General features: G+C 52.3%; 7 protein-coding genes across 7 annotated transcripts; 2 read left to right on the top strand and 5 right to left on the bottom strand.

Annotated features, from left to right (window-relative positions):
- Positions 1–215: 215 nt before the first annotated feature.
- Positions 216–1,038, bottom strand: BJY04DRAFT_114015 (uncharacterized protein). The gene is made up of 2 exons (XM_073708208.1): positions 927–1,038; positions 216–720 (listed from the first exon to the last, which is right to left on the bottom strand). The coding sequence occupies exons 1-2, from the start codon at positions 927–929 to the stop codon at positions 304–306; spliced, it is 420 nt and encodes a 139-aa protein (XP_073568122.1). The 5' UTR covers positions 930–1,038; the 3' UTR covers positions 216–303.
- Positions 1,039–2,479: 1,441 nt separating this feature from the next.
- On the bottom strand, positions 2,480–7,262 carry BJY04DRAFT_229859 (major facilitator superfamily domain-containing protein; the record flags this gene model as incomplete). The annotated part of the gene is made up of 4 exons (XM_073719143.1): positions 2,480–4,048; positions 4,101–4,260; positions 4,754–6,250; positions 6,568–7,262. 4 exons carry the CDS (start codon positions 7,260–7,262, stop codon positions 2,480–2,482), a joined length of 3,921 nt encoding a protein of 1,306 aa, XP_073568121.1.
- Positions 7,263–10,625: 3,363 nt separating this feature from the next.
- BJY04DRAFT_113968 (TDT family transporter) lies at positions 10,626–12,485 on the top strand. The gene is made up of 5 exons (XM_073708207.1): positions 10,626–10,929; positions 10,980–11,348; positions 11,397–11,693; positions 11,743–12,028; positions 12,078–12,485. Exons 1-5 carry the CDS (start codon positions 10,838–10,840, stop codon positions 12,222–12,224), a joined length of 1,191 nt encoding a protein of 396 aa, XP_073568120.1. The 5' UTR covers positions 10,626–10,837; the 3' UTR covers positions 12,225–12,485.
- A 506-nt stretch (positions 12,486–12,991) lies between these two features.
- On the bottom strand, positions 12,992–13,950 carry BJY04DRAFT_196263 (uncharacterized protein). Its single transcript, XM_073712333.1, has one exon. The coding sequence runs from the start codon at positions 13,896–13,898 to the stop codon at positions 13,629–13,631; it is 270 nt and encodes an 89-aa protein (XP_073568119.1). The 5' UTR covers positions 13,899–13,950; the 3' UTR covers positions 12,992–13,628.
- A 5,094-nt stretch (positions 13,951–19,044) lies between these two features.
- On the bottom strand, positions 19,045–20,443 carry BJY04DRAFT_221241 (hydroxymethylglutaryl-CoA lyase; the record flags this gene model as incomplete). Its single annotated transcript, XM_073717052.1, has 2 exons — positions 19,045–19,750; positions 19,839–20,443. 2 exons carry the CDS (start codon positions 20,441–20,443, stop codon positions 19,045–19,047), a joined length of 1,311 nt encoding a protein of 436 aa, XP_073568118.1.
- An 86-nt stretch (positions 20,444–20,529) lies between these two features.
- On the bottom strand, positions 20,530–21,254 carry BJY04DRAFT_113951 (uncharacterized protein). Its single transcript, XM_073708206.1, has one exon. The coding sequence runs from the start codon at positions 21,062–21,064 to the stop codon at positions 20,615–20,617; it is 450 nt and encodes a 149-aa protein (XP_073568117.1). The 5' UTR covers positions 21,065–21,254; the 3' UTR covers positions 20,530–20,614.
- A 225-nt stretch (positions 21,255–21,479) lies between these two features.
- On the top strand, positions 21,480–24,334 carry BJY04DRAFT_196259 (putative cholinesterase). Its single transcript, XM_073712332.1, has one exon. The coding sequence runs from the start codon at positions 21,540–21,542 to the stop codon at positions 23,727–23,729; it is 2,190 nt and encodes a 729-aa protein (XP_073568116.1). The 5' UTR covers positions 21,480–21,539; the 3' UTR covers positions 23,730–24,334.
- Positions 24,335–25,123: the final 789 nt, after the last annotated feature.

Genomic DNA, 25,123 nt, shown 5'->3' with positions numbered 1-25,123 from the left:
ACTTCATTGTGGAGGTTGGACGCCATGGAGACACATTCCTTGTGAAACTCAAAGATAAGATGTATCATTAACTCATCAATCATTGGACCCGTGCGCACATTATACACCATCACTCCAAACCAGAGCATCCATCATACACGTGAATCGTACCAAGAAATCATCAACAAAAGAAAGCCATCCCTCGCCAACATTATCATACCAACCGGACAGTAGCCAATCGACTCCACCAATCCATCCAATGTGACTTATCCTCGACGATGCCACAACCTTATTACAGAGCATGACTCAAAGCGAGAGTATACCCTACTCAGCAAGATAAACCCTCCTCGGCCTCCTCACACTGCCCCCACCGGCACTCCTCCCCCGACTCCCATGATACATCTTCTCCGAATAAACCGGACTCCCCCGTCTCCGTCGCCGGCGATAATGCGTTGACGTCTCGTTACTTGGGTATCCATTCGATACCATAACCGGCGCGCCCGTCTTTTCAGCGTCGTGGATCGCAGATTGCATCATGCATGTTCGCCACAGCCAGATGAGGAGGAGGGTGCCGGCAATTGAACCGATCACGATACCTGCGATGCCGCCGCCGGAGATGCTGGAGGGGCAAGAGCAGGATGAGCTGTCGGAGTCGGTGGTTGACTGACGAGGGAGGAGGTGGGGGGTGCTGTTGATGCTGAGGGGGTTGAAGGGGGAGAAGGAGGTTGTTGTTACGGGGGCCTGTTGGAATATGGTTAGTATGGCTTGATATGATCGTAGAATCTGGGTGAAAGGTAGGAGAAGTAGATGTAACCCATGGAACACAAATTCAGGCCCAGGGTCAGCACTCAGCAAAGCCGCGTGCACCGTGGAGCATGTGGGAGCATGAGGTCGCATTCCGATCCATGGGTAGGGCAGGGCCAAGGTAAGGAAGTATAGGTACATACCATGTTGACTTTTTTCTTTCTTTCTGTATAGGCCTCACTCAATTCGAAAAACCCTCAGCACCAATTAATTACCAGAAGACGAAATCCCTCGAACAAAAAGAAGGAATCCAACCTGGGGGCTGGCAATCCATCCCGTCATATATACCATTTTCCTTGACTGGGTTCTTCTCCTCCCGCTAACCTCGACTTGTCCTGTCCCACTCCCGCACCACCCGTCCGTCCCACGGCGTAGACCTACCTCACCGTTCATACTGACGTCAGTCACTTTTTAGCACCGAAGTCCCTCCATGGATGTCAGCGCCAATCAACCAACCACCACCTTTCAAGAGAAGAAAAAAATCAAATCTGATTTGAGGATTCCACTACCTCCGAATACAAGTCCCAGTGAGACCCAACAGGGATTCGAATCTCGCGATGATCCTGTGAAGAATCGGGTATGCCGAGGCTGCGGATACTTGATTCCAGGGTTTCGATCATCTCTCTTTCATGATTTATGTGGGTTCCGGCCTCCGGATGAAAGATGGCAGATGCAGAACTACTGTACGTGTGTTGATTGGGGTGGATAAGTATTCCGGGGTTTTTAGCTGTTATTGGTGGTGGTAATGATGTAGGTCTCTTGGTGCTCGCAGGCTGGCAGTCAGGTAGGTACTCTGTACGATGTACTCTGTACGATGTAGTATGTCCTCCGTAGTTAAGAAAGAAAGAGGGAAAAAAAGGTGTGGGGTGTCACTGGTGTCTTGTTCCTTGCATGCGAGGCATACAATACAATTGACATTGACAGTATTCTGTACTCTTACTTTTCCTAGCCCAAGTCCTACTTACACCTCCCGCCTCAGCGGGAGGTATTAGATCTTATCAAGCCATCAATTCAATTAGAAGAACCAATGGCCGAGCAAACGAACAAAAAGCATTGGAAAAACGTCCATTGAAATGCTACCAGTAAAATGACAACGCTGGATACAATGACAACTCCAAGAAAAATACAACGCCAACTAAAACCAAAGTCAAGAATCCAAGTCAAATGCGAAAAGAGATATGTTATGCAGAGAAGGGGATTGGAAACGCCCTCTAGCCTATATGTAGTGTGTGCGTGGGAAGTCATAAAGTCGTAAATCGTGATCGAGTCGGGGGCTGAGCCTTGAGGTCGGGTCAGGCCAGAGTCAAGTCCAGCTGGAGTGGGCTGCAGTTTGTGAACCCCGCTCGGAAAGTCAAGTCAAGTCAAGTTATCGTCATCATCTCAAAAGTTCCAGCAATCAACACCATGCATACTCCAATCCAATAATAACAGCCGTCGAAACCAAACCAACACCCCTCTGCTCATGACTGCCCACACGAAAACAGGTCATGGTCGTAACTGTCGTTTCTCGTTGCGTGACGTTGTATGTAGAATCAGGCCTGGTAATTCCGTAAAACAAATGTCGCAAATCAGGAATCATATCATATCGCACTCGCACGCCTAAATGTCAGCTGTATATAAAAGGTACTATATCCGTTCTCCTGCTATGCTATACTCCGTTCCGCTCCGTACCTACCACCGAAACATGCAATTAATCCTATCGGTGCTCGTACATCGACGTCCGTCTATTCGGATACTCCCCCTCCGCAATACCCTGCGGCACGCCTCTCCCCGTCGCACCATGCACGCCCGCCCACCTGGACGGCTGATACTGCGCCTCGCTAACAGACGCAAACCGCGGACGACCATAATTATTTCCGCTTGTTGGATTGGGGTTGGGGTTCGGTGTTAGACTGCCCCTGTACGCCGACCGTCGGGGGTCCTCCATGACGTTTGCGTCGAGTTCGGGTTGGGGATGGACCATGTAGCCCTGATTGTGGTTGATGTTGTGATTGTGATTGACGTTATGGGTGTGGTTGTGGATGAACCGCGGATGAACGGGGTGTATAGGGTGGACTGGATGGATCGGGTGCGCATGCGCGTAGACAGGGCTTGTTGGGACAGTCGCTGACTCCCCGAAGACCGGTTCGCGGTAGTTGTTCACCGGTGTGCGGGATTGGCGCACCTCGTCGATGTAGACTCGAGGCTGGCGGATTCCGCGCCCGCTGTCGGAGTCGTAGACTCTGTTTGAGGCTGCTGCCGTGGCCGGGTTGAATGCGTTGCGGTATGCGAAGCGTTGCTGCGAGTCTGGCGAGAGTTCTCTGTGCGGTCGGCGCGAGTATGCTTCGTGAGAGTGGCGGCGGGCGTTGGGGGCGTGCGGCGGAGAGAGGTTGCGGTGGTGGTCGTATTGGGGTGGAGGGGAGCTGGGTTCCTGGGTTGCGGTGCCGGAGTCTTCGGACGATGCATCGGACGAGCTATGGCCGTGGATTACCTCCGGACTCACGGGGCGGGAGTAGGTCTTGCGCTCGCGGCCGCGGCCCTTCGGAGCGGAAGGTTTGGCAAATGTTGGCGGAGAGGGAGCACGCGGGGAGGCGTAGCCGCTGGCGAATTCGGCAGAGCGATGGGGAACGCTGGTCTGTGGTTTATGGGGGTTGCTGTGCGGGACTTCGGCGCTTTGGCGTCGTTGATGACGGCGAGAAGGCTGCGGCTCGGCGGGTGCAGGGTACCGATAGCTCGAGGCCCGAGGCTGCTGGGTTTGCACAAACTCCTCCTCTTTATTCTGTGCAGACGCGTCCTTCCCGCTGAACTGCGTCTGGTATGTGTTGAATGTCGGGGGCGACGAGCGGAGGAGGTTCTTCTTCCAGTAGTCGAATTCAAACTTCTGGCTAACGGTCTCGTGCCACTGGATCATCTCTGGGTCTGGCTCCGCCGGAAACGCCTCGCGGGGAATTGTTTTCGGGAAGACCATTCCAGTTCTGGAGTTGAAAATGTCCCATCGCTCCACCGCGTTCTGCAAGTATGCGACGTGCTCGTCGGGGTCTAGTAGGAGCTGGATGGTCTGCCATCGCACGAAACCATGGGGTTGTAACGCGGGGATCGAAGGGGGTTTGTACGGATCGGAGGAGGGCTGGATGCTGTGGAAGCAACCGAGGCGCTGGTAGATAAACGAGAGGGCGGACGGCTTGGTATCGAGGAAGAGCAAGTCGTAGTTGCCGCCGACCTTTCGGTAGAATGTAGCGAGCCTCTCGGGGGTGAGGTCGGCGATCGGGAGGTTGTCAAAGGTGGTCTATCAGAGTAATTGGTTAGCGCCCTTCTGTACCGATTCCTCACCCACATACAACAAGATGAGCAATCCCCAGGCAGAGCTGTTCGAGTAATGGCGAAGGGCTCTTGTCGGGGTTGATCAGTGTCCCCCAGAACTCCGCCTCATGGTCGTAGGCGAAGGTCATCGTCGGACTGTTTTCAAGATACAGCGCAGGCATCTGACAGCTGCGGGGACTGTCTTTGCATTGATTGCGGTGAGAAGGAGTGGAATGGAAGAAGACACACCGGCAGCAACAAACAGAGCAGACGAGTGAGTACTCAGTCTCAGGCTGAGTTGAGTCTCCTGACAGGCATCATTGTCTGGCGGTCAGGCACCCATCGTGGCTGTTAGCTCCACTGCGGGGGAGCCCAACTGGTCAATATTGACCCACGCTTCTGCAACAAAGAGCAGAAGTACGCTGAAAGGATTGATTTAGGCGCATGATTGAGCCCAAAGTGCAGTGGTAGTTGCAGGCCTGGTATGCAGGCTGCCTATTAAGTCTTTGTAACCGTTCGAGAACCCGTTCGAGAAGACAGCGTCTGCATAGAACTGCATTATCAGGAACCTCGGCCCAGTCCCGCGGATTAGCGTGTGAGGTGGCCGACGTTCTATAGTTACTACTAGGCTTTGTCCATTGATGGCCGTTCTATCTACCTTTAATCACTTGTTCGCCCGCGAGACTCATACGGTATGAGCGTAACCAATCCACCAGCAATGATGAAAACGACTCCACTTAGGTACACTGGCACTGTGGTCTTCAGGTCAGCACCAAGAGCCACGAGCGGCGCGATGATACCTCCTAGTCGATTCGCAGCGCTGACGAGCGCATTTCCCGTCCCACGGTTTCTTGCTTCGAAAATCTCTGGCGTGTAACCATAAAGTACCGCGTAAACAAGGCTGCTGCTGAAACCGTAAGCACAATTCCAGCCTAGCAAGGCTGAGGACGTGGTGGCTGAAGTGGATGCCAGGAGAAAGATCCCTGTCAGTATAGTAGCGATGGTGAGCGTGCCTTTGCGCCCAAAGTACGGCATCTCGACCATTTTCCCACCGACTAGGCTGCCAGGAATCCCTGCCACAGCAATTAAGAGTGAATTGCGGTATGTAAGAGAAGTCGAGCCGTCTCCAAATTCTAACCCGCGTTGATGCTGCAGATACGGTAAAAATGCGTTGTATAAAGGGAAAGCAATGCCAATCATTCCCCATATTGCGATCATGAGAACTGTCGCGCGGGCGCGGCGTCGAGATGAGAATAGAGATAAAACGCGGTTGAGGGTGAGGGGCTCGAGGAGAAGCTTGAGCTGGTCGTGAAATGTCAATCCTTGTCGGTGGTAAGCATCTTGCCCAGCTGTACTGTCACAGCAATCGTGCAATTCATCTGCAGTCAAACTACTCTCTTTTCCATTCCGTTTTGCTACCTCATGCACAACGGCAACAGCTTTGTAATGCTCGCCTTTGCCCATGAGGTATTTAGGCGACTCGAGGAGGGTGAAAAAGAAAAATCGAGTAATGCACATCACTAGTGCTAGAGCCCCCATAGTGAAGAGAAAGTATCTCCAGCCGCGATTGTTCGATCCAATGCAGCCTTCTGCAGAAGGACAGGTAGAGTTACCCACCAGCGGCCATGCAACAAGATTCGCGAGGAGCTGCGCTAGGGACCAGTTAATCGACAGGACTGTGAGCAGGTACTGGTGAGTACCAGGCACAAATTCGAGAAAGATCGCTGCGTCTACAGGCAGATTACCTCCAACACCTGTAGACCAAAGGGCTGCGAGAGTACACACTGCGGCAAATGTTGGCGACCACGTTGCAGCTAGGCTAAACACGGCCGTGATGGCAATGGTCATATTGAAAGCGAGCCGTCGCCCAAAAATATCGCAGCCAAAGCCCCAGAACAGAGCTCCGAATAGGAGCCCCAGATTCTGGGCGAGAAGTAGAATAGGTGGCTGAGAAACACCAAACTCGTATGTAACCGGTAGAAGTATCAGGGATGTGACGATGGGCCATAGGTTATCGCAGGCCCAGCCAAAACCGACTACAACAAACAATTGCCATTGGTATCTTCCCATGCCAACTTCGGAGATTGCGTGATTCAAAACGCTTGCATTGAGCTTGTATGCAGATGATGCATCGAGGTCTGCAGCGCGATTCAATGGTGCATTTTCGAGCGCAGGGAAGGAATCCGTGCTAGATTCGCGATTGAGGGGTGTAGTCTCATGCGCAGGAGGTTCGGCAAAGAACGATTCGCTATCGGATGACATTATATGTAAAGTTGTTCGCTGACTATAATAGAAGACGAGAGGGGGATGGCTCGAAATGGTGACACCTGCGGTCTAGCATCGTATTATCCTAACTCACCGCCACAGTAAGCAAAGCACGACATCGGATGCGGAGTTCGGTGGATTTATAAAAGAAAAAAAGTGGATCTGAATAATAATGTAGCATTTTGAGTCTAAGATGAACCAAACTGTCTATCTGGAGCCTTTCACCTGAGGATCTTCTACCTGTGGTGGGCGCGGCAATGGTGCTTATGGCGCGAGCTCTCATGTAGCTTTGTGGTAGGCGAGGCGCTGGCTAGCGAAGATGTAGTTGTAATATTGGGCCTCGCTAAGATAGAGCTTGCAATTGGGGATGGCTCGGCCGGGAAAAGGGAGAGGTCGGTCGAGGAACTCGAGGTTGAGGTTGAGGTCGAGGTCGAGGTCGAGGTCGAGGTTGCCCTTGCGTCAGCAGTTGCAACAGGAGTCGAACTGGTGATAGACGGCAGAGAGCGAGCTGAATCAGTGGCGCCGGCTCCAGCAAGAGGGCTGTACGGAGTTGCCCCTGGGTAGAAGGAGGTTGGAATGGTAGGAATGGGAATTTCGCTGTCGATGGAAAAGCCAGATTCCAGGTTGTTTGCCATGCGGGGTGCGGGGTAGCCGGAAGGAGCGACGGATGCGGTTAGCGTCGTGGTATAAAGGGCAGAACCATCCTCGTCCTGCAGACAGAATCCAGTTCCATACGCATTCTCACACCAGTATGTCTGTTCGTCTCCTGTTTCGGTCCACATGGCGAAGTCGTCGATTGTGACATCCGTGCAAGGTGCCCCGGACGCGCAGCGCACTTTGATAGGGCCGCGTTGTTTGCCATTGGCTTCAGTGCCCTTCCAGTTGCGAATCGTCACATTGTTCAATGCAACTCCGTCGCCTTCGATCGTGCTCATGCTGCTCCATTCGGAGTCAATATCCAGCGAGTATGCATTACCGTGGCCTATAAAGTCAGAAGTGCTCAAAACCTTCTGAGTCTAACGTACCGATGAAGTTTTCGAGCAAGAGGTTGGACACTGTTCCACTGCCCCCGTTGCTCTTGACCATGTACATCTGGTTCGAGCTCCAGGTATAGATGTTCCGGTATACAATGTCGGAGATATCGGTATCAGTTCCCAGCGAGCCCATGGCACAGCCTCCACTCCAGTTGCAGTAGATGTTCTCGACCAGGATGTTTTTAGCTGGACTCTACCAAAAATTAGAGCTGCTTGTCACGATGTATTCGTCATCTTACCTTGACCGTCACACACTCATCCTTGTTTGTGACCTCGACCTGCTCTCGTTAGTGAGTCCTACAGCGAAGGGGTGCCACGTACATCATGAATCCACACGTTCTCACTCCAAACGTCAAGACCGTCCAATCCTCCCGAGTTACCTCCACGGATGGCCATATTATACACCTCTCCGTTATAGCAGGTATCCAGCGAGAAGTGGAAAAGCGGTGAATCCACCAAGGCGACATCGTGGACGGAAAAGTCTGAGACGTCATACAGTCTCAGAATCCGAGGTCCATCCATCGAGCCATCGGTATGGAATTCATACCCGTAGCCCTGGATGGCACCTCCGGAGGTACTGCTGAAAAGCTCAAAGTCGGAAGTGTGCTTGATCATGATCATGTTGCCGCCATCAGTCCCGGTTCGATAAATAATACCATCCAGCTGAATGGCACACGCGCTACCTCCGGACAGAGTAACCCAGGACTCCATCGCATAATCCCCAGGAGGGATGTAAACGACTCCGCCAGATCGGCACTCGTTCCAGGCCGACTGAAGGGCAGACCCAATGTCCGTAGCCTTGTCGGCCACTGCGCCGTAATCAAGGACATTGCACGTCTTGGCTTCAGCCTTTGAACTGACTGAGGTGAGTGGTCCGACACTACCAGAGAGCTGGCCCTTTGCCAGCAAAGGGGACAAGCAGAGTAAGAGCAGGCTGAAATACATGATTGCAACGAAGACACCAGACTGGGCAGCACATTGTGGACTGTGCTCCTCCTTAAGTATAGTGCAACCACCCCTTTTGCAAGACGGAGATTGCAGGGATGTTTGTTTGAGCTTGAATGCTCTCGGCTACTTCAATGAGTGGTGTTTCGACCAAGTGGAGCCGAGCTTCTCTAAAGCTTGACAGCTGAAGCACGATTCATGCACCTTAAGATCGATATCGTTGGATTGCTATTTAGATCCGAACCTGCAGAATTTGCTGGTCATCATGGCAATCTCCGTCACTGCTGCAAAAAGATGCAGTTCGAGTCTCGTGCCGTCAAGTGTTTTCCTTTTTGCATCGAAACTGGAACCCGAAGCTCGGAGCACCCCTGTGTAGCTTCAAATTCTGACATCTAATCGAGGGACTCGTAAGTCTCGATCTCAAGATGAAACGTACTCCACCGGTATTTAGTCAAGCTAACGACGGACTCCTTAATTGTTTTGTGTAGATGAGGCTTAGCAGGGCTTGATCTTTCTACACAACTTTAACATATCAGAGACTTTCCGAGAAGTCGCTGCTATTTCAATGATATTACTTGTGCCATGAAGCACATACAAAGTACTCCGCACATACTCCAAGTCTGAATCGTCAAAATTGGAGCTCGTTGCAATGCGGAAAATATAACGGGACTAGTGGGCCACCTACGAGTGCTAGGAAACCAACCAAAAAGTCGATCGCGTAACGGCCCACAAGCCTACAACACTAAAAATTGGAGGCAGTTCCACTGCAAGTCAATGCCTCCCCTCACCCCTCACTCTCCGGAGACAAAGCTATATTTCTATATTCTTCTGCTCTGGCTGCTCATGCTTCTCATTTCTCGCAAACCTCCCAAGCAAATCTACCTTAGAAGAGATCAATACTCGAATCACAATCCAAATATACCGTCCCTGGGTAGGCCTGGCAGTTTTTGGCCTCCCCTCATAGCTAGCTGTCTAAAGATATCAGATTTACTGTTACTTCACTGCGATCAAAAGTCGTGTATAGACTATGTAGAATTTTCATTAAGCACACGTCAAAGCTATATCATGGACACGTATTTATATAACACTATGTAGCCCGCTGAACTAGAGCGTGCGGAGTGTGTTACCTAGTAGTCTAGGACACTCACCCTCGGCGCCTGGCTCTATATAGGAATCCTAACAGAGATCTCCCTCGGTATATTGGATCGTGGCAGTACCCTAGAGATTGAATACGACCGGAGCTTCCGAGTTGTAGATGGATATGCTAGCGCGAACAAGAAACCGCTACCCAGAACTCGCTCCGCTGGGTCGTTTAGCAACGCCTGGATTTTCAGCCTTTATAATGTACTAAAGTTCCTGAAAATCATAGTACAGAGTACGAACTCGACAACAGCAGAGAGGACACCAGATCGACAGTCACCTAGCTCGGAATAGAGTTCCGAAAACTCTAGGTTGTACCTATCTCGTGACTTCGTAGCACCTCACAAGCTTCCCCGCTTGAAGCCTCCTTTACCCCTCACTCTCAACCTCTACTTAAACACCGATGTCTTTCACTACATTCCTCCGTGAACTCATCAATCAAACAAGGTATGATTCAAATGAGACCCTACTGGCGCTCTCCCAGCACAAATGCTCGCTCAGTATAGGCCTCACCTCGACTTACCGTTCGATTAACCACTCCGCTTTTCGTAGCGGACGGCTAAGCAGGAACAAACGAGGGTCCTACCTACATTATGGTATGAGGTCTGACTCTCAGCATGAATCTATTCTGTCTTATTTTTTCTTTCTTGACCAATCAGCTAATCTAGAGCTTTTAGCGTATACCCTCCGTACTTGTTCTGTTCAGAGGATCCTCGGTAAACATGCCAACTCCCGAGCCGTAACGCAAGACAAATACTATAATAGTACGTTACGGAATGGACTTCTCAGCCATATGACACCTCCTTGCGCCATTGACGCTGTTCGAGATATCCAATTTAAAAAATACATGCATTGCGAGACGTTCTGCGCCTCCAGTGGAAATCTCTCAGAGACATCATGCCGGAATTTGTTCATGCTTACGTGGGACGATCAAGCCATACCAATAAGTATTTGTTTACCGATCGGCCTTTAGTGCCTTACACGATCCATAATTGCAATTGTCATGCCATCACTCCTTCGCTGACATCCCGAGAGTATGGGCTCGAGAGCATCGAGTATATCACAATAACGACCAACTCGCCGAGAAATTGGAGAAATTGGAGAGATATCTCCAACTCTTGGATCCCCTCACTCGGGCCGTCATCCGTCCTCATGGCACCCAATTTCGGTGGATACCATCACGAAAAAATCCCGGCCGATCCGAAGTTTCGCCGGCCACCAGTTCATGAATAACTTGAGTCGGTATGCCGGCCGCTCGCTGTTTGGTGGGCAGGACTCTTATTTTTTACAACTACTGGGAGCTGCTGTCCCCGCCAGCTCAGCCCTAGCTTCCCAGCCAGACACTAAGGATATAGCTCGAGATTTCGTTCTACTAGGACTGAAATAGAGTTATGACAGCTGAAGATCAAGATGATCCGAAGCGATCTGCATTCACCATACACGATGAGGGATGGAGAAGGGTGGTCTGCAACTTCACCCCCTCGTAAGCACTCAGGCACTTTTTGCGGAATCCGAGCGGGCTAACAGAACTAGATGGTTCTCTGTGAACATGGGAACCGGCGTGGTGTCAATGCTTCTCCATGAGCTACCATACAATGGGAGGTGGCTGTACTGGCTTTCAGTCGTCATATTTGCCCTTAATATTCTGCTATTCCTCATAGCATGCATCATCTCGTCGTTGCGTTACACATTATACCCCGAGATTTTCAAGGCTATGATCTCACACCCGACACAATCCATGTTCATCGCGACGTTACCTATGGGCTTAGCTACCGTTATAAACATGTTTTGCTTTGTCTGTGTTCCCGCATGGGGTGAATGGTCTCGTACAATGGCTTGGGTCTTGTGGATCATAGATGCCGTCATCGCCGTAGTAGCTGCTTTGTCGCTGCCTTTTTTGCTGTAAGAAAATATGAATCAATCATACCCAACACAGCTGATAGAGTGCAGGATGTCAAACGGTGTCAAGACAGAGCTTTCGTCAATGACAGCGGTCTGGCTGCTTCCCAGCGTGAGCTGCGTGGTAGCTGCTACGACGGGGGCTATAGTGGCAGACATACTACCAAACCCACAACATGCCCTATGGACTGTGATCGCCAGCTACGTGCTCTGGGGAGTCGGGCTCCCTCTGGCTTTGATGGTTATGGTGATTTATCTCCACCGGTTGACTATGCATAAGATTCCACCAAAGACAATGATTGTCAGCGTCTTTCTGCCCTTGGGTCCATTAGGACAGGGAGGGTTAGGGTGAGCTACCCTACACACTTTCACGAAATCAAACTAACCATACACATAGAGTCCTGAAGCTCGGAAACGCCGCACAGAATGTCTTCGCTGAAACCCATACACTTCAAGAATCCGTAGGACCAATATTCTACGCAATGGCGTTTCTCGCAGGACTCATTCTCTGGTCCTTTGGCCTTGTATGGCTCTTCTTTGCTTCTGCATCGATTATTCGATGCAAGACGTTTCCGTTCAATATTGGCTGGTGGGGATGCATCTATCCTCTTGGAGGTTATGCTTCTTGTACCTGCCAACTTGGAGATGAGCTTCCGTCGACATTTTACGATATCTTAGGGACGGTATGTTAGCATTTTGCTATATGATATCACTAATTACTGATTGTGATAGATTCTATCTCTCTGTGTGGTGATATTATGGCTTGTGGTGAGCATAGGTACTCTGAAGGGTGTTATCTCTGGAACAATGTTTCAGGCGCCGTGTCTGGCGGATTTGAGGGCGAAGGAGGAGGAAAATGGCGTTGTCAAAGTAGCATGAGCTACGAACAAAACGGATGGACCATTTTCTATTCTTCCGGCTGCATTCCGGCATCCACCTCGATTTGATCTCACTTGCCTAGACGAAGCGAAGGCACCGTTCAAGGCCGTGAAGAGAGTCGGCGCTGACTTGATCAGACAATTATGACGAGTCGCCGATATCGAAGACGCCTGTCTGGATAACTTGTCAGTCGTTGTTACGAGAAACTTAACATGCTCAAGTTGCCTTAAATAATCCACGCCGGTTGTTGCCTCGCTCATAGCGACGGTACACCACGGATGAGACAAGGCTGATATTCCAGTACTCTGGAGAATACAAGCATTGTGCTCTTGCGCAGCTCAAGAAGGAGACCTCGAGAAGCTACCGAGCAGTTCACAAGTGGCTCACTATGACCTAGACTGAAACAATCGCCAGTGCGCTGGGGTAGAAGCTGGGGCGAGGAATCAGCGTTAAGGTTTCTTTTCTGTAACCTACCACATCAGCTCTCAAGGTTAAGGTAGAGCCAAATCAAAGAAAGAATGATCAAGTTCTCCAACTCTGCTCTTCATTGATACTGGGCATACTCTCATATGGGTGTAGTCTACCTGTACAGCAGTAGACCAATATAGAAATCTGGTTATATATTCTTAGTAGCTTGTCTAATATAGGCTGGAGTCGGCACTAATGTAAGGTTAAGCGAGATGAATCCATAGGTGGATGCATCAATCAGTAATACCGTGATAGTAAGATCATATACTGCGCAGTATGATATCAACCGGGAATGATAATAGTATTGTAGAACTCTAACCGCCAGGTACCTGAGTCTGTTACAGAATCACAGTTGTGTTGATGCCTGATCTGACTGGTTGGGGGCAGACTCACGTGACGGACCAGAGAAAAAAATCGAAATTCAAAAAATCCAAAAATCCCAAAACAGCAGCAGCCCATCAAAAAATAAAATAAGGTCCATCGACTTTCCAGCGACCACACGGCAAATCCATCAACCCTCGGCCGACCCCAGCTTTCCAATCCTAGTCTGTCTGGTGCTGGTTGCTGCCCCAGTCGCTCGACGTTGCCCTTTGTGCTGCTGCCTCTCATGACGGCCGGGGTGCTGTCCTCTCCCTCTCTCACTCAATTTTCTCCCTCCCAAACTGCGCCACCTGTCCTCTTCCGACTGCCGTAGTCTGGCTGCCTGAGGCAACAAGGCTTTGGCCTGAACTCCAGTTGAACCTGAGCTGTCAGTCACGGGACCATACTCCGCAGGCCGGCTTCTGATTGGTTCCTTCGGCGGCTTCGTGTGGCTTTGTCCGTGACGCTCTCACAGCAATAATCAATTGTCTCCAGAAACGCGTTTCTCCTGCGCGTCTTCGTGGCGTCGCTTCTCCTCTTGGAAGCTAGAACTATTATTCGATTTAATTACAACGATTACTGCTGCTGCTGGTGGAGCTGGGGCTGTTGAGCTGCCCCCCCTGTACTAACATCGCCGCTAATCGTGTCCCTGTCATTCCGATTACATGTCTGGTCTAGGCGAGGCCCGACTCTGACCATCAATTCTAGCTGGTGCATTGGCAGAGTCTTTTCAAGATGATGGGATATGGCAGCCAAAACTACCATCAGCAGCAACAGTACCAGCAGAATGCCCACTCCCAGCAGCAGCAAATGCAGTCGCCGTCCGTCGGCTCTGCCGCCGCGCATCGCCAGACGGCCAATGCACTTGCCGGCAACAGCGATCTGTTCCGGTCTCAACCGCAAGCCGACATTACGGGGTTCTCCCCGAGTCTGCGCAATATGGCCACGACGACGACGACGACGACGTCGCAGTCTCTAGGTGGGCTGTCGGCTGGTAGCAGCTATGGTTCTTTGTCCGGGTATCAGCAGCCGGCAAGCACGTCCGATCTGTTGTCTAGGAGTTCCGATGCACTCGGGCAGCTGAGAAGCCCGTACGGCTCTTCTTTCCAGGGCCTGCCGAGAAACATGAATCCGGCGTCTAATTACCGGGCTGCTTCGTTGAACGCGCAGACGGTATCGCCGCATACGCAAGCGACGAGCGCCTCTCCGCAGCAGTCGTTAGATCGACTGCAGCAGCAAGTCCAGCATAGGCAATCGCCGCATGCGAATCCCGCGGCATCAACTTCGGCGACGGCCTCGCCAATGGTATCGACTAACTCTCAGCAGCAGTCGCAGTATCCGCAGCAGTATCAATCTTCTCCATATCAGAGCCAGCAGTCGGCTGCATATCAGCAACCGCAGTCGACATCGTACCAGCCGCACTCTGTTTCTCAATATCAACAGTCCCAGAAACAGCAACCTGCCCAAACTGCCCAATACCAGCAAGCGCAGCAACAGTCGCAATATCGACAGCCACAGCAATCTCAATATCAGCAACCGCAGCAAACTACGTATCAGCAAACCGCGCAACAATCTCCATATCTAACTCAGACTCAGTATAATCAATACACCCAGGCTCAGCAGTCTCCTTACCAGCAATTACAGAATTATCAACAGCAACAGGTACAGCAACCGCAACCGCAGCCGCAACAAGCACAGAAACCTGCACAGCAAACACCTCAGTCGAGCCAGCAAAGTTATCAACCACAGGCGCAGACACAGAAAGCCACTCAATCGACTCAGCAGATACCACAGTCTAGCCAGCAGCAATCATATCAACAGGCGCAAAAACCGGCTCAGCAAATACCGCAATCTAGTCAGGTACAACAGAATTATCAGCAGCAAGCGCAGAAGCCAGCGCAATTATCACAAGCGAGCCAACCGCACCAGAACTACCAACAGCAAGCGCAAAAATCGGTTCAGCAACTACCGCAATCGAGTCAGCAATATGTACAGGGCTACCAACAGAAAAATCCCCAGTCGACACAGTCTACTCAATCGCAAGTACACAATTATCAGCAGGTGCAAAATCCCCAAACGACACAGTCGGGTCACTCTCTGGAACAGAGTTACCAACAGCTAGCGAAGCAATCTGCACACACCGCTCCGTCGAGTCAGTCGCAATATGGATACCAACAACATGCACAGAAGCCGGCCCAGCAACTACCACAGTCTAGTCAATCAAGTCAATCGCAGTATCAGCAGGCATACCAGCAGCAGGCAAAGCAGTCGACCTACATGGCGCCCACCTCGAGTCAGCAGTACCAGCAGGCTTATCAACAGACGAAACCAGCTCAAACAATGCCGCAGTCAAGTCAATCATCGCAGCAAAGTTATCAGCAAACGCCGGACTCGACCCAGTACCTACCGCAGACCCAACAGGTGCAGCAAGTGCAGCAGGCGCAAAAACAGGCCCAAAATACTCAGAAACCTTCTCCATCTTCTCAAATACAGACTTCCACCTATATGCCGCATAGTCTGCAGATGCAAGCCCAACAACCCCAGAAAGCTTCTCCATCCCACACGCAATCCTCCCAGGCACAGGTACAAGCGATTCAAACTCCGCAAATGTCGCAAGCATCTCAGGCATCGTTAGCGCAGGCGCAATACGCTCGGCAGCAAGCTCAAGCTCAGGCTTATCAAGCACCTAAAGCCCAAACAAATGCTCACCAAACACAACAAACGCAATCTGCGCAACAAACACCGCGTACCACTCAACAGTCGACCCCGCAGCTACAGCAGACTCAAACTCCACAGGTCCAGCAGGCTCAAAAGACGCAGCAAACGCAGCAAGCCCAACAAGCTCAAAATTCACAGCAGATACCACAGACTCAAACTCAACAGAGTTTGCCAAACCAGCAGGCCTACCAGCAGGCACAGCAGCGTTTCGCTCAGCAAGCCCAACAACAGGCCCAAGGGTCGCCGTATCTGACCCAGATGCAAAACCCGCTTCAATATGGCTATCAGCGGCAATACGCGCAGCAGCAATACCAACAGTCGCCACAAATGCGCTCCTCGCTGACGCCGCAGCAACAACAGTACCACCTTCATGCGCAGCAGACTCAGGCGTCTCAATCTCCCCAGTTGCAGCAAAAACCGCAGCAAGCGCAGCAAACGTCGCAACAAAGCACGCCCAAGCAGCAACACGTCTCACAGCCACAGCCACAGCACTCACAACAGCCGCAGCAGGCCCCCGCGAAGCCGTCTGCCTCCACGTCTCAGGCGATGGCTCCGGCCAAAGAACCGAAGAAAAAGAACCCGAGCAAGCCACCGCCGAAGAAAAAGTGCGCCGCGTCGCAAGCTCAACCCGCAGCTCAACCACCAGCCCAGCCGTTACCCCAGCCAGCTAGCCAGTCGGCGAGTCAACCATTGGCACACTCATCAACTCAACCCTCATTCCAGCCAAGAACCCAGTTGACAGCGGAACAGCTGGTCCTACCTACCTCGGCAGCTAAAGCAGCGGCGAAACAGCCAGTGCAGCCACACATTAAAGCCGAAGCGTCAGCTATACCAGCCCTACCAGCCTTGCCAAACCTACCAAATCCGCCAGCAGCTCAGACGACCAACCATGTCAATGGGCAGGGACCTGTTACATTCATTTCGGAGAATTCGTCCTCCTCGAAGCCAACAAAACCGGGCGATCCAAATCACGTTCCGAAAAAGCGAGGTCGTCCGCGGAAGCAGCCTGGTGATGAGACGAAGCCAAAGAAACCGAAGAAGCCAAAGCTCAACCCTAATGATCCAGCATCCTTAGCCGCGGCCTTGCCTAGTAGTCTGGCCAACATTCCAGGAGTAGGCATACCTTTCTCAATCGCGCCTACACCGGTTGCGCCTGCTGCTTCCACTGCCAGCGCCCCCGGTCCTCCACAACTCGGACCCGACGGCCAGCCTCTACCTCAGAAGCGCAAACGTGGACGGCCGCGGAAGTCCGAGACGGGCGACACCCCTCGTAAGCCGAAACCGCCTCGAGACCCGACAAAACCAAAGGGCACGGGCCGGCCCCGTGGTCGACCACGAAAGGCAGATGTGCTGGCACGGAAGAAGTTGGAAGAGGAACAAGCTGCCGCCGCTGCCGCTGCGCAAGGCCTACCCCCGCCTGTGCCTGGCCAGTCCACTCCTGCTCAGCTTCAGCCTGATACGCAGCCTGGCACTCAAACTGCGCAGGCTGGATCGCAAGGTCAATTTGAGCAACCTACTCAGTCGGCTCAGTACGGAGGTCAGTCAGGAAGCCAGTCAACTCAGTACAGCTCCCAAGCAAGCACTCAGCCAGCTCAATCAACTCAATACGGGGCACAGGCTAGGGCACAGTCAAATCAATACGGCACTCCGAAAGGCGCCCAAGCAGCTCAGCCAAATCAGTATGGGAGTCAAGCAGGCACGCAGCCCACTCAATCAACTCAATACGGGGCTCAGTCGACTCAAGCTGGAAAACAAGTACCGCAGGCACCAAGCACTCAGTCATTCGGTCAAACTTCGTCGCAATCATATCTGCAAGGCAGGCCTCAAGCCCAGGCGCAGCAGATGCAAACTCCTCAAATGCAGGCACATCTGCAAGCTCAGATGGGTCGACAAACGCAAACTCCGGTACCCGGTCAGGCCCAACGACAAGCTCAACCGATGCAGGGACAGTCTCAGATGCAGGCATCGACTCAGCGCTCCCAATCGCATTTACAAGCCCAAGCTCAGATGCAAGCCCAGGTGAATGCGAAGCCCCAAATGCAAGTGCAACCCCAGAAGGCACAGCCGCAGATGCAAACCCAGCAAATGCAGACCAAGCCGCAAGCTCAAAAACAAGCCCAGAAGCCAGCGAAGCAGAGCAAACCTCCAGCTCAACCAAAGGCGAAGGCGCAAGCGCAGAAGGCCAAGCCACAGCCAGCTACACAGGCCAAGCCACAGTCAGCTATGCAGGCCAAAGCTCAGATGCCAGCTCAGCAAAGCAATACTCAGATGCAGGCACTGCAGAATACCCAACTGCAGATGCAACAGGCTCAGCGACAAGCGCCATCGCCATTACAGGCCCAGACCCAGCGCCAGCCCCAGGTCTCGCAACATGCGGCGAAGCAGGCGGGACAATCACAGGCCCAGGTTACTCCAACCCAGACTCAAACCCATGTCCCGCTTGGCCAATCTGCTCAATCTGCTCAATCTTATGCTCAATCTCATGTCAACCAATCTCACGCGCAGCCCAAGACCCAATACGCTCAACCTCACTCTCAAGCCCAGCAAGCTCATTCGGCTTATACCCATGCCCACTCCGCTCAGCAACCTCAATCCCAGTCTCAAAGCCACGGTCTTCCATACCCTCAGTCGCACCCACAAGCGTATCAACCGCAGTACCACACGCAGCTACAGCCACAGCTACAACACCTGCAGAATCCATACTATCCCGACCAACAGTACCAAAATTCCGCCCTCGGCCTCTCACCCGCGCAGTTCCAGTCTTTCACCGCGGCAAGCTCGATGACCTTAAATCCCGGGCATAAGCGCCCTTCTTCTGCCCTCGATGACGACCCTCGCAAACGGGGGGCATACATGATGCCAAATCAGTTATAATGTGTGGTATACTCTTTACTATACTTGACTTATACCGGTGTTCGCGCATACCCTATACGAGTACTGGCGGTCTTCGTCGTTCGTCGTTCGCTGTTCGTTCCATATGAAGCCATCCTATCTGTCTGGTTTTTTGATTCCATCTCTATCTATATGCGTGTCCGTTCTATAGCCGGCATTGTCGCGCGTTATCGTTATATCTCTTCCCTATACCATAATTTCTGTTTTCGGTCGGCACTCACTGCATGCATGCATATTATATTCTTGACGCGTCTATCAGCGCTGCATTACATCCGGTTTGGCCACTTATTCTTCGAGTAAATATATCTAATTAATATACATCTATATCAGTCATAGCATAGCATCAGTATCAGCATTTATGAAATCAATTAGCCATCAACCATCAATCATTCACTCCCATCGGCCTCGCAAACCACCCTCTCTGATGAAGAGAAAGACTCTCCTGCAGTCTCGACCGCGTCGACGCCATCCCAGTCGAAGCAGAGATAGGGTTAGAAATACTCCTGCCCAGCTCGTGGTCTCCTCTCTCCTTCTCCTTCTCTTTCCCAACATCAGCCCCCTTCCCTCCCTCCATTCCCTTCTTCTCCTCTTCCAACAACAAAACATCTCTAATCCACCCAACAACACCCTCCAACACCCCCCTATCAACCCCCGTCCTAACCCCTTTACTCTCAAACATCCCCACCAACTCCTCCGTCGCAACATTGCCCTTCGCCCCCGGCGCAAACGGACACCCGCCGAGCCCTGCAACGCTCGCATCAAAGACGCGCACGCCGGCGGTATACGCGGCCCAGACGTTCGAGAGCGCGAGCGAGGAAGTGTCGTGGAAGTGGGCTGCTAGTTTACTTACTGGAATCGGACTGTGCTTTGAGATTGAGGATGGGGTTGAGCTTGAAGGGGGTTGCGTAAGGTATTCAAGCAACGACGTCGTGAGCTCCGGTGTTCCGGAGCCGGTTGTATCGCCTAGCGAGATCTCATAGCACCCGGCGGCGAGGAGGGTGGCTGTTAGGTGGTGGATTGTTGAGTGCGGGATCGTTATTTCTGCGGGGGTGCGTGGCAGGGGGTCGGTGAAGATGCAGGATATATACCTGATAGTTATATCCCGTTAATACTCTTCTTTCCCACTGGGGCCCAGGTGGAGTGGAATAAGTATAAGGAAGGAAAGGCTATACATACCCTCTAACAGCAACGCCCTTCTCAACCGCAACACTCGCAACCCCAACCGCCCTCCTCAACCCCTCCTCAACCGAGCAGTTGATATTCGCCTTACTGAACCCCTCCCCGGCAGACACGATGACCGCGATTTCTTGCACGCCGTACTCGAGTGCGGTTTCTAGACCGCGGAGGTTGGGGACTAGCACGGGGCATCTTATACTTGTTGGTATCCCCTCGGCACTCTCCCCATCTCCGCTCCTCTGTTTATGTCCATCTTTCGCAAGCGAAGAACCCGGTGAGGAGAGTGAGAATAATCTCTGCACGACCTCAGAACCAAGAACGTCCCTCGCATCCGCTAACTGCGGGATCTTCCGCGGCGAGACGACAGAGGTGATCTCGATGCTGGAGAGGCCTGTCTTTGCGAGGCGCGAGATGAGGGAGAGTTTGGTGGGCGTGGGGATGGGGGTGGGGATGTTTTGGAGGCCGTCGCGGGGGGAGACTTCGACTATGCGGATTTCTCGAGGGTGGTCTGCGTCTCGGAGTTGGGTTTGGGTTTGGGTTTGGACCGAGTGCATGGTTGGGATGCTGTGGTTCTGGTTTCGGTTTTGGCTTGGGGGGTTGTGCATTTTGTGTTGGCTGGGTTGGGCTTATCTACCTGATCCAGATTCTCAGATGAGGTGAGAGGGATGTGATGTGGTCGGGTGGCCGCTTACGCCCCGGTAGAGAGAGAAGTATATATGTGCAACTGTTATATGTGCATATTGAAGTATGATCTGTATCTGTATCTGATCTGTATCTCAGATAGCATAGATAAATCGGAAATCGGATACTCGGAAAGGGAGATGATGAAGTATATACCCCGGATGGGAAGAATGAGCCGGACCGAGGCTGAGTTCGTTGCGTCTGGAGTGATGACGACATATACAACTCTCACTGCAACTTGCCGGTATGGCTCTACGAAGTTCATTCCCATCTATCCGAGTCCGTTTCATCGGATATGGTTCCTTCTCTATCTTACCGACCCCGTAGATCCCATAGATATCGGTTATACTCCGTATTAACACCGCCGGTGGAAGGTGAAGCCGTGGTATAAATAGTGGTCCCCAGGGCTGAGATCTCCTGTCCGACCGACTCCGCCGCTCCGGTCTATTTCTGATGTGAGATCTGAGATGAGAAGGGCTGAGATGAAATGTGGCTGATGTATGTTCAAGGTTCAGGTGCAGATTCAGGCTGAGTGTGGGGGCCATGGTGGAGTGCTATACTCGGTGCATTATGATTCTGAATATGACTGAACAGGAAATAGGGCATTCTCCTAGGGCTCCTGGAAGACTACGGCGTCCTCGGGGACCTCGGGAGTAAAGAGAGTGATGCTGTCTAACCACGGAGGATTTGATCAGGACTCGAACTGCGAGGGAGAGACGACTGGACAGTGGACGAGTCGTCTTTCTCGCCAAGCGGTCGCCTAGCATGACGTTGGTTAGTTAGCCGACTCCATACTGTTCTCTCCATCTTTGCTAGCGCTTCCCCTCATTCTTCACTACCTAATAAACTAATCTAATTAATCTCCACAGTGACAGCAGGCAGCCTGTTTCCAACGCTCCATCCAGCTCCGGCTTTTCCGCCCAATGGAGCTGGCGAGCTGACCAACACTGCAGCTGTGCACGGAGCTTCGTTCCTTAAAAGCTCTCTTCGCCCGCGACTTTCTCCCACCCTGCAGTCACAATGCACTTCTCTTCGCTAGTCGGTGCTCTCCTCCTTGGGTCAGCTTTTGCTGCCCCTACCAAAGACCACTGTCCTCCTGGCTCCAACATCCCCAGTCCGGACAAGTTGGGCACTCTCCAGACTCTCAAATACAACTACCTCAGCGCGCAGAACAATGGCACCGCTGCTGTGCTGGTCCATGATCGGCTAAGCAGTTCCAAAGCTGCGAAGCGATGCGCTGCCATCGGGGAGAAGCTGTATCCGTTTGAGACCGCCCCCAATGCCAACCGCACTGAGCTCGTCTACCAGCTTGATTATCTGGTCTACGCGAATGATCTTCCCGCTGATGAGGATGTGTGGGTTGCTGGTAGTGGAGAGGAGTGTTTGGCCTACTCGCACAGTGAGAAGCGTGCTGTCTCTGCCGAGTGCGATCTTGAGCTCCCGGCCATCTGTACCTCGAATGTTCCTCCTACCAGAGATGTCGACCGGACTGTTGTCGCATCGTCGAAGATCACAGTCAAATCGAACGAGTACACCCTCACCGGCTATCGCGATGCGCGCTCATTCCGCTTCCTCGGCGTGCCTTTTGCGGATCCCCCGGTTGGTGACTTGCGCCTTGCTCCGCCGCAAGAATACACCGGTCCGAAGAAGATCGAGGCGACTACTCTTGCAGACTCATGTATCCAATCTGTATCAAGTTTCGGTGCGCCGCAAAACATCTCCGAAGACTGTCTCTACCTTAACGTCTTCACACCCGTCCTGCCTGAGCGCGCCGGGACAGTCCGCAAGCCTGTAGCCGTGTACTTCTACGGCGGCGCATTCACCAGCGGGTCTGCGTCGCGAATTGAGTACGACGGAGGAAACTTCGCCAGCCGCAACGATGTTGTCGTCGTCACAGTCAACTACCGCCTCGGCGCCCTCGGATGGCTAGCAACCGGAGACCTCACGACGGGCAGCTACGGCATCCGCGACCAGATCCTCGCCCTACAGTGGGTGAATCGAAACATCGCAGCCTTCGGCGGCGATCCAGCCCATGTCACCATCTTCGGCCAGTCCGCCGGCGGGCAGAGCGTCATCGCCCTCCTCTCCTCAACCTCAGCCCGCGGCCTCTTCTCCGCAGCCCTGGTGCAGTCCGCCCCCGTCGACCTCCCCTGGTACACGCGCGAAGTCTACTCCACCCTGGTAGCCCCTCTCGTGGCAACGGCTGTAGGCTGCGGAAACGCAACAACCACCGAGTCCACCCTGCTTTCCTGCCTCCGCCGCATCCCAGCAACATCCTTCCTCGACAACTCAACGGCCTTCCAAACCGCGACCTCCGCAATCGCCCAATCCGTCGGCACCTCCTACCTACACGTCTCACAACTCCTCGCCAGCATCGAGCCCTTCATGCCCATGGTCTCCGACAGTGGCCCCGGGGTAATAGACGACCAATTCCACACCCTCCTCGCCTCCAACACCCTACCCAACCGCGTCCCCGTCCTCTTCTCCACCACAACCGACGAAGCAGCCCTCTACATCAGCCGCTTCGTCCCCGACCTCGGCACCTCCCAATCCGCGCTCAACACCCTCCTAAACCTCGCCTTCCCCCCCGCCCTCGCCGAATCCCTAATCAACACCACCGCTTTCCCCACAAACAACGCCCAAAACGACTCCGTGCGCATCACCGGCGCATCCGCCCTCACAGCCTCCGAATGGACCTGCCCGCAAGCCTACCTCCTCCGCAACGGCGGAACAACCACGTTCCCGAAACTCTACGAAGTCGAAATCACAACCGGCCACACGCAGAACAACAGCACGTCGATCCCGGCCATTTGCTCCCCAAACCCGATCTACAACGCAACATGCCACTCCAACGACGTGCTGCCTGCGTGGGGGACACTGAACAGCAAAACGCAGTTCGTGCATCCGTACTACGACTACGCGGATCAGTTGCACAGCCAGCTGATGAACGATATCTTCGGGTCGTTTTTCAGGAGCTACGATCCGAATCCCGACGTGGAGTTTTTGAGGATTCGGGGGCGGGCTTATGCGTCTAGTTATGCGATCTTTGGGGATGCGGGGTATGAAATCAAGGAGTATGAGGAGGAGGGAGAGAGGTTGGCGCTGTTGGGGATGCCGCCGGGCCAGGGCAAGAATCCGGGAGATGAGGAGAAGTGTAGGGTTTTTGAGGAGTATGGGTTTACGTTTGAGAATGCGGGGTTTAGGGGGTGATTAGGTGGTTAGGGTTGTGGGTTGGAGGATTAGATGGGGAGGGAGTAGGTAGGTATACTGTAATGTAGTATATATCAGTGAGAAGTAGTCAAGGGGTATTTAATATAGCTGAGTAATGTATGTATATAAGTCAAGAAATGAAATGAAATGAAATCGAATTGAAATGTGATGAAATAGAGCTGAAATCGATTGAAATGGACTGAAAATATTTTGCTAGATATCGAAATAAGATTCAAGATATAACGAAACAGGATGAAACGAGCTGAAATCGGATGAAATTGGGTTGAAATACGATTGAAATCGGAGATTGAAATGGAATTGAAACGGCATCGAAACGGCGATGAGATGATTCCCATGATAGCTCATTCCAATCCCACCAAGCCCCTTCCTTCTTTCTTTTCCAAAAACCACTTTACTTATCTCCCTTCCTAGGTATCCTACTCTATCTACCCTTCAGTTGCTATAGGAAACCACCTCTAAGTGATGGACCTATTCCCTTTATACGCTTCCAAGGGAAGTCTAGCAAGCCCGAAATCCCGAAAGTGGTACGCAGTTGAGCTCAAACTCGCCCTGGTCCCGTGACCGTGACCGTGACCAAGGCTAGCAGAAACAGAAACTTGTAACTAAACTGCTAAGCAAGAAATGGAATCAAAAGGGCTACCAAATGATTGATCAGGTAGATGGGGAGGATCTGCTCATAGCATTAATACCAAATTATGCCTATGCTTGGGTTCTAGCGCGAAATGGAGGGAGGGGAGGCCAGAATCAGTCACTCGTTAGTTAGTACAGGGACAGGGACAGACTGACAAATGCATGATGACCATACTTATAGTTATACATCGGATTTGCAAAAGGTACTTAAGTGTTTTAGGGACATGATCAAGTTCAACAACATTTCAGATTCAAGGCTATGCTATCTAAACAGGACGCGTAAAGGGGAAATCCCCATGCTGCATATATTTACTGCAAGTCAGCAGCTTCAATGAGAGCACATTGGGTTAGATACGGAGTACTCCATTTGGTCTGATCGGGCCTGGCCTGCCCTCAGCCGTGAAGGGCCTTGAGCGCCGGGAAACGCTCCTCCAGCTTACGCATATAGCCATTCCGCGCACTTACTTTGAAATTATGGACAATCGGTCCAAAAACCCAATTAGACCATCCAACCATGAAAACCCCGATACCTGCAGCGGCCACTGGTGGTATAGCAGCGGCGGCACCCACGGCGCCTGCACCCCATCCGCATGCAGACACCTTCGCCGCCATCGGAAACCAAGCTATTTCATTCAAGTATGCCTCCTGAAGTAAGGCTACGAGACGTCTAAGGAATCTGATGACCTCCAGCGAAGGGGATACAATCAGGTGAGCCAAGCGACTTGCGAGATCATGGCAGTTCC

The sequence above is a fragment of the Aspergillus karnatakaensis genome, assembly GCF_047715665.1.
Source record: "Aspergillus karnatakaensis strain CBS 102800 unplaced genomic scaffold BJY04scaffold_47, whole genome shotgun sequence".
Lineage (NCBI taxonomy): Eukaryota > Fungi > Ascomycota > Eurotiomycetes > Eurotiales > Aspergillaceae > Aspergillus > Aspergillus karnatakaensis.
The sequence above is the reverse complement of the archived record's forward strand: the minus strand, read 5'-3'. Positions and strand labels throughout refer to the sequence as shown.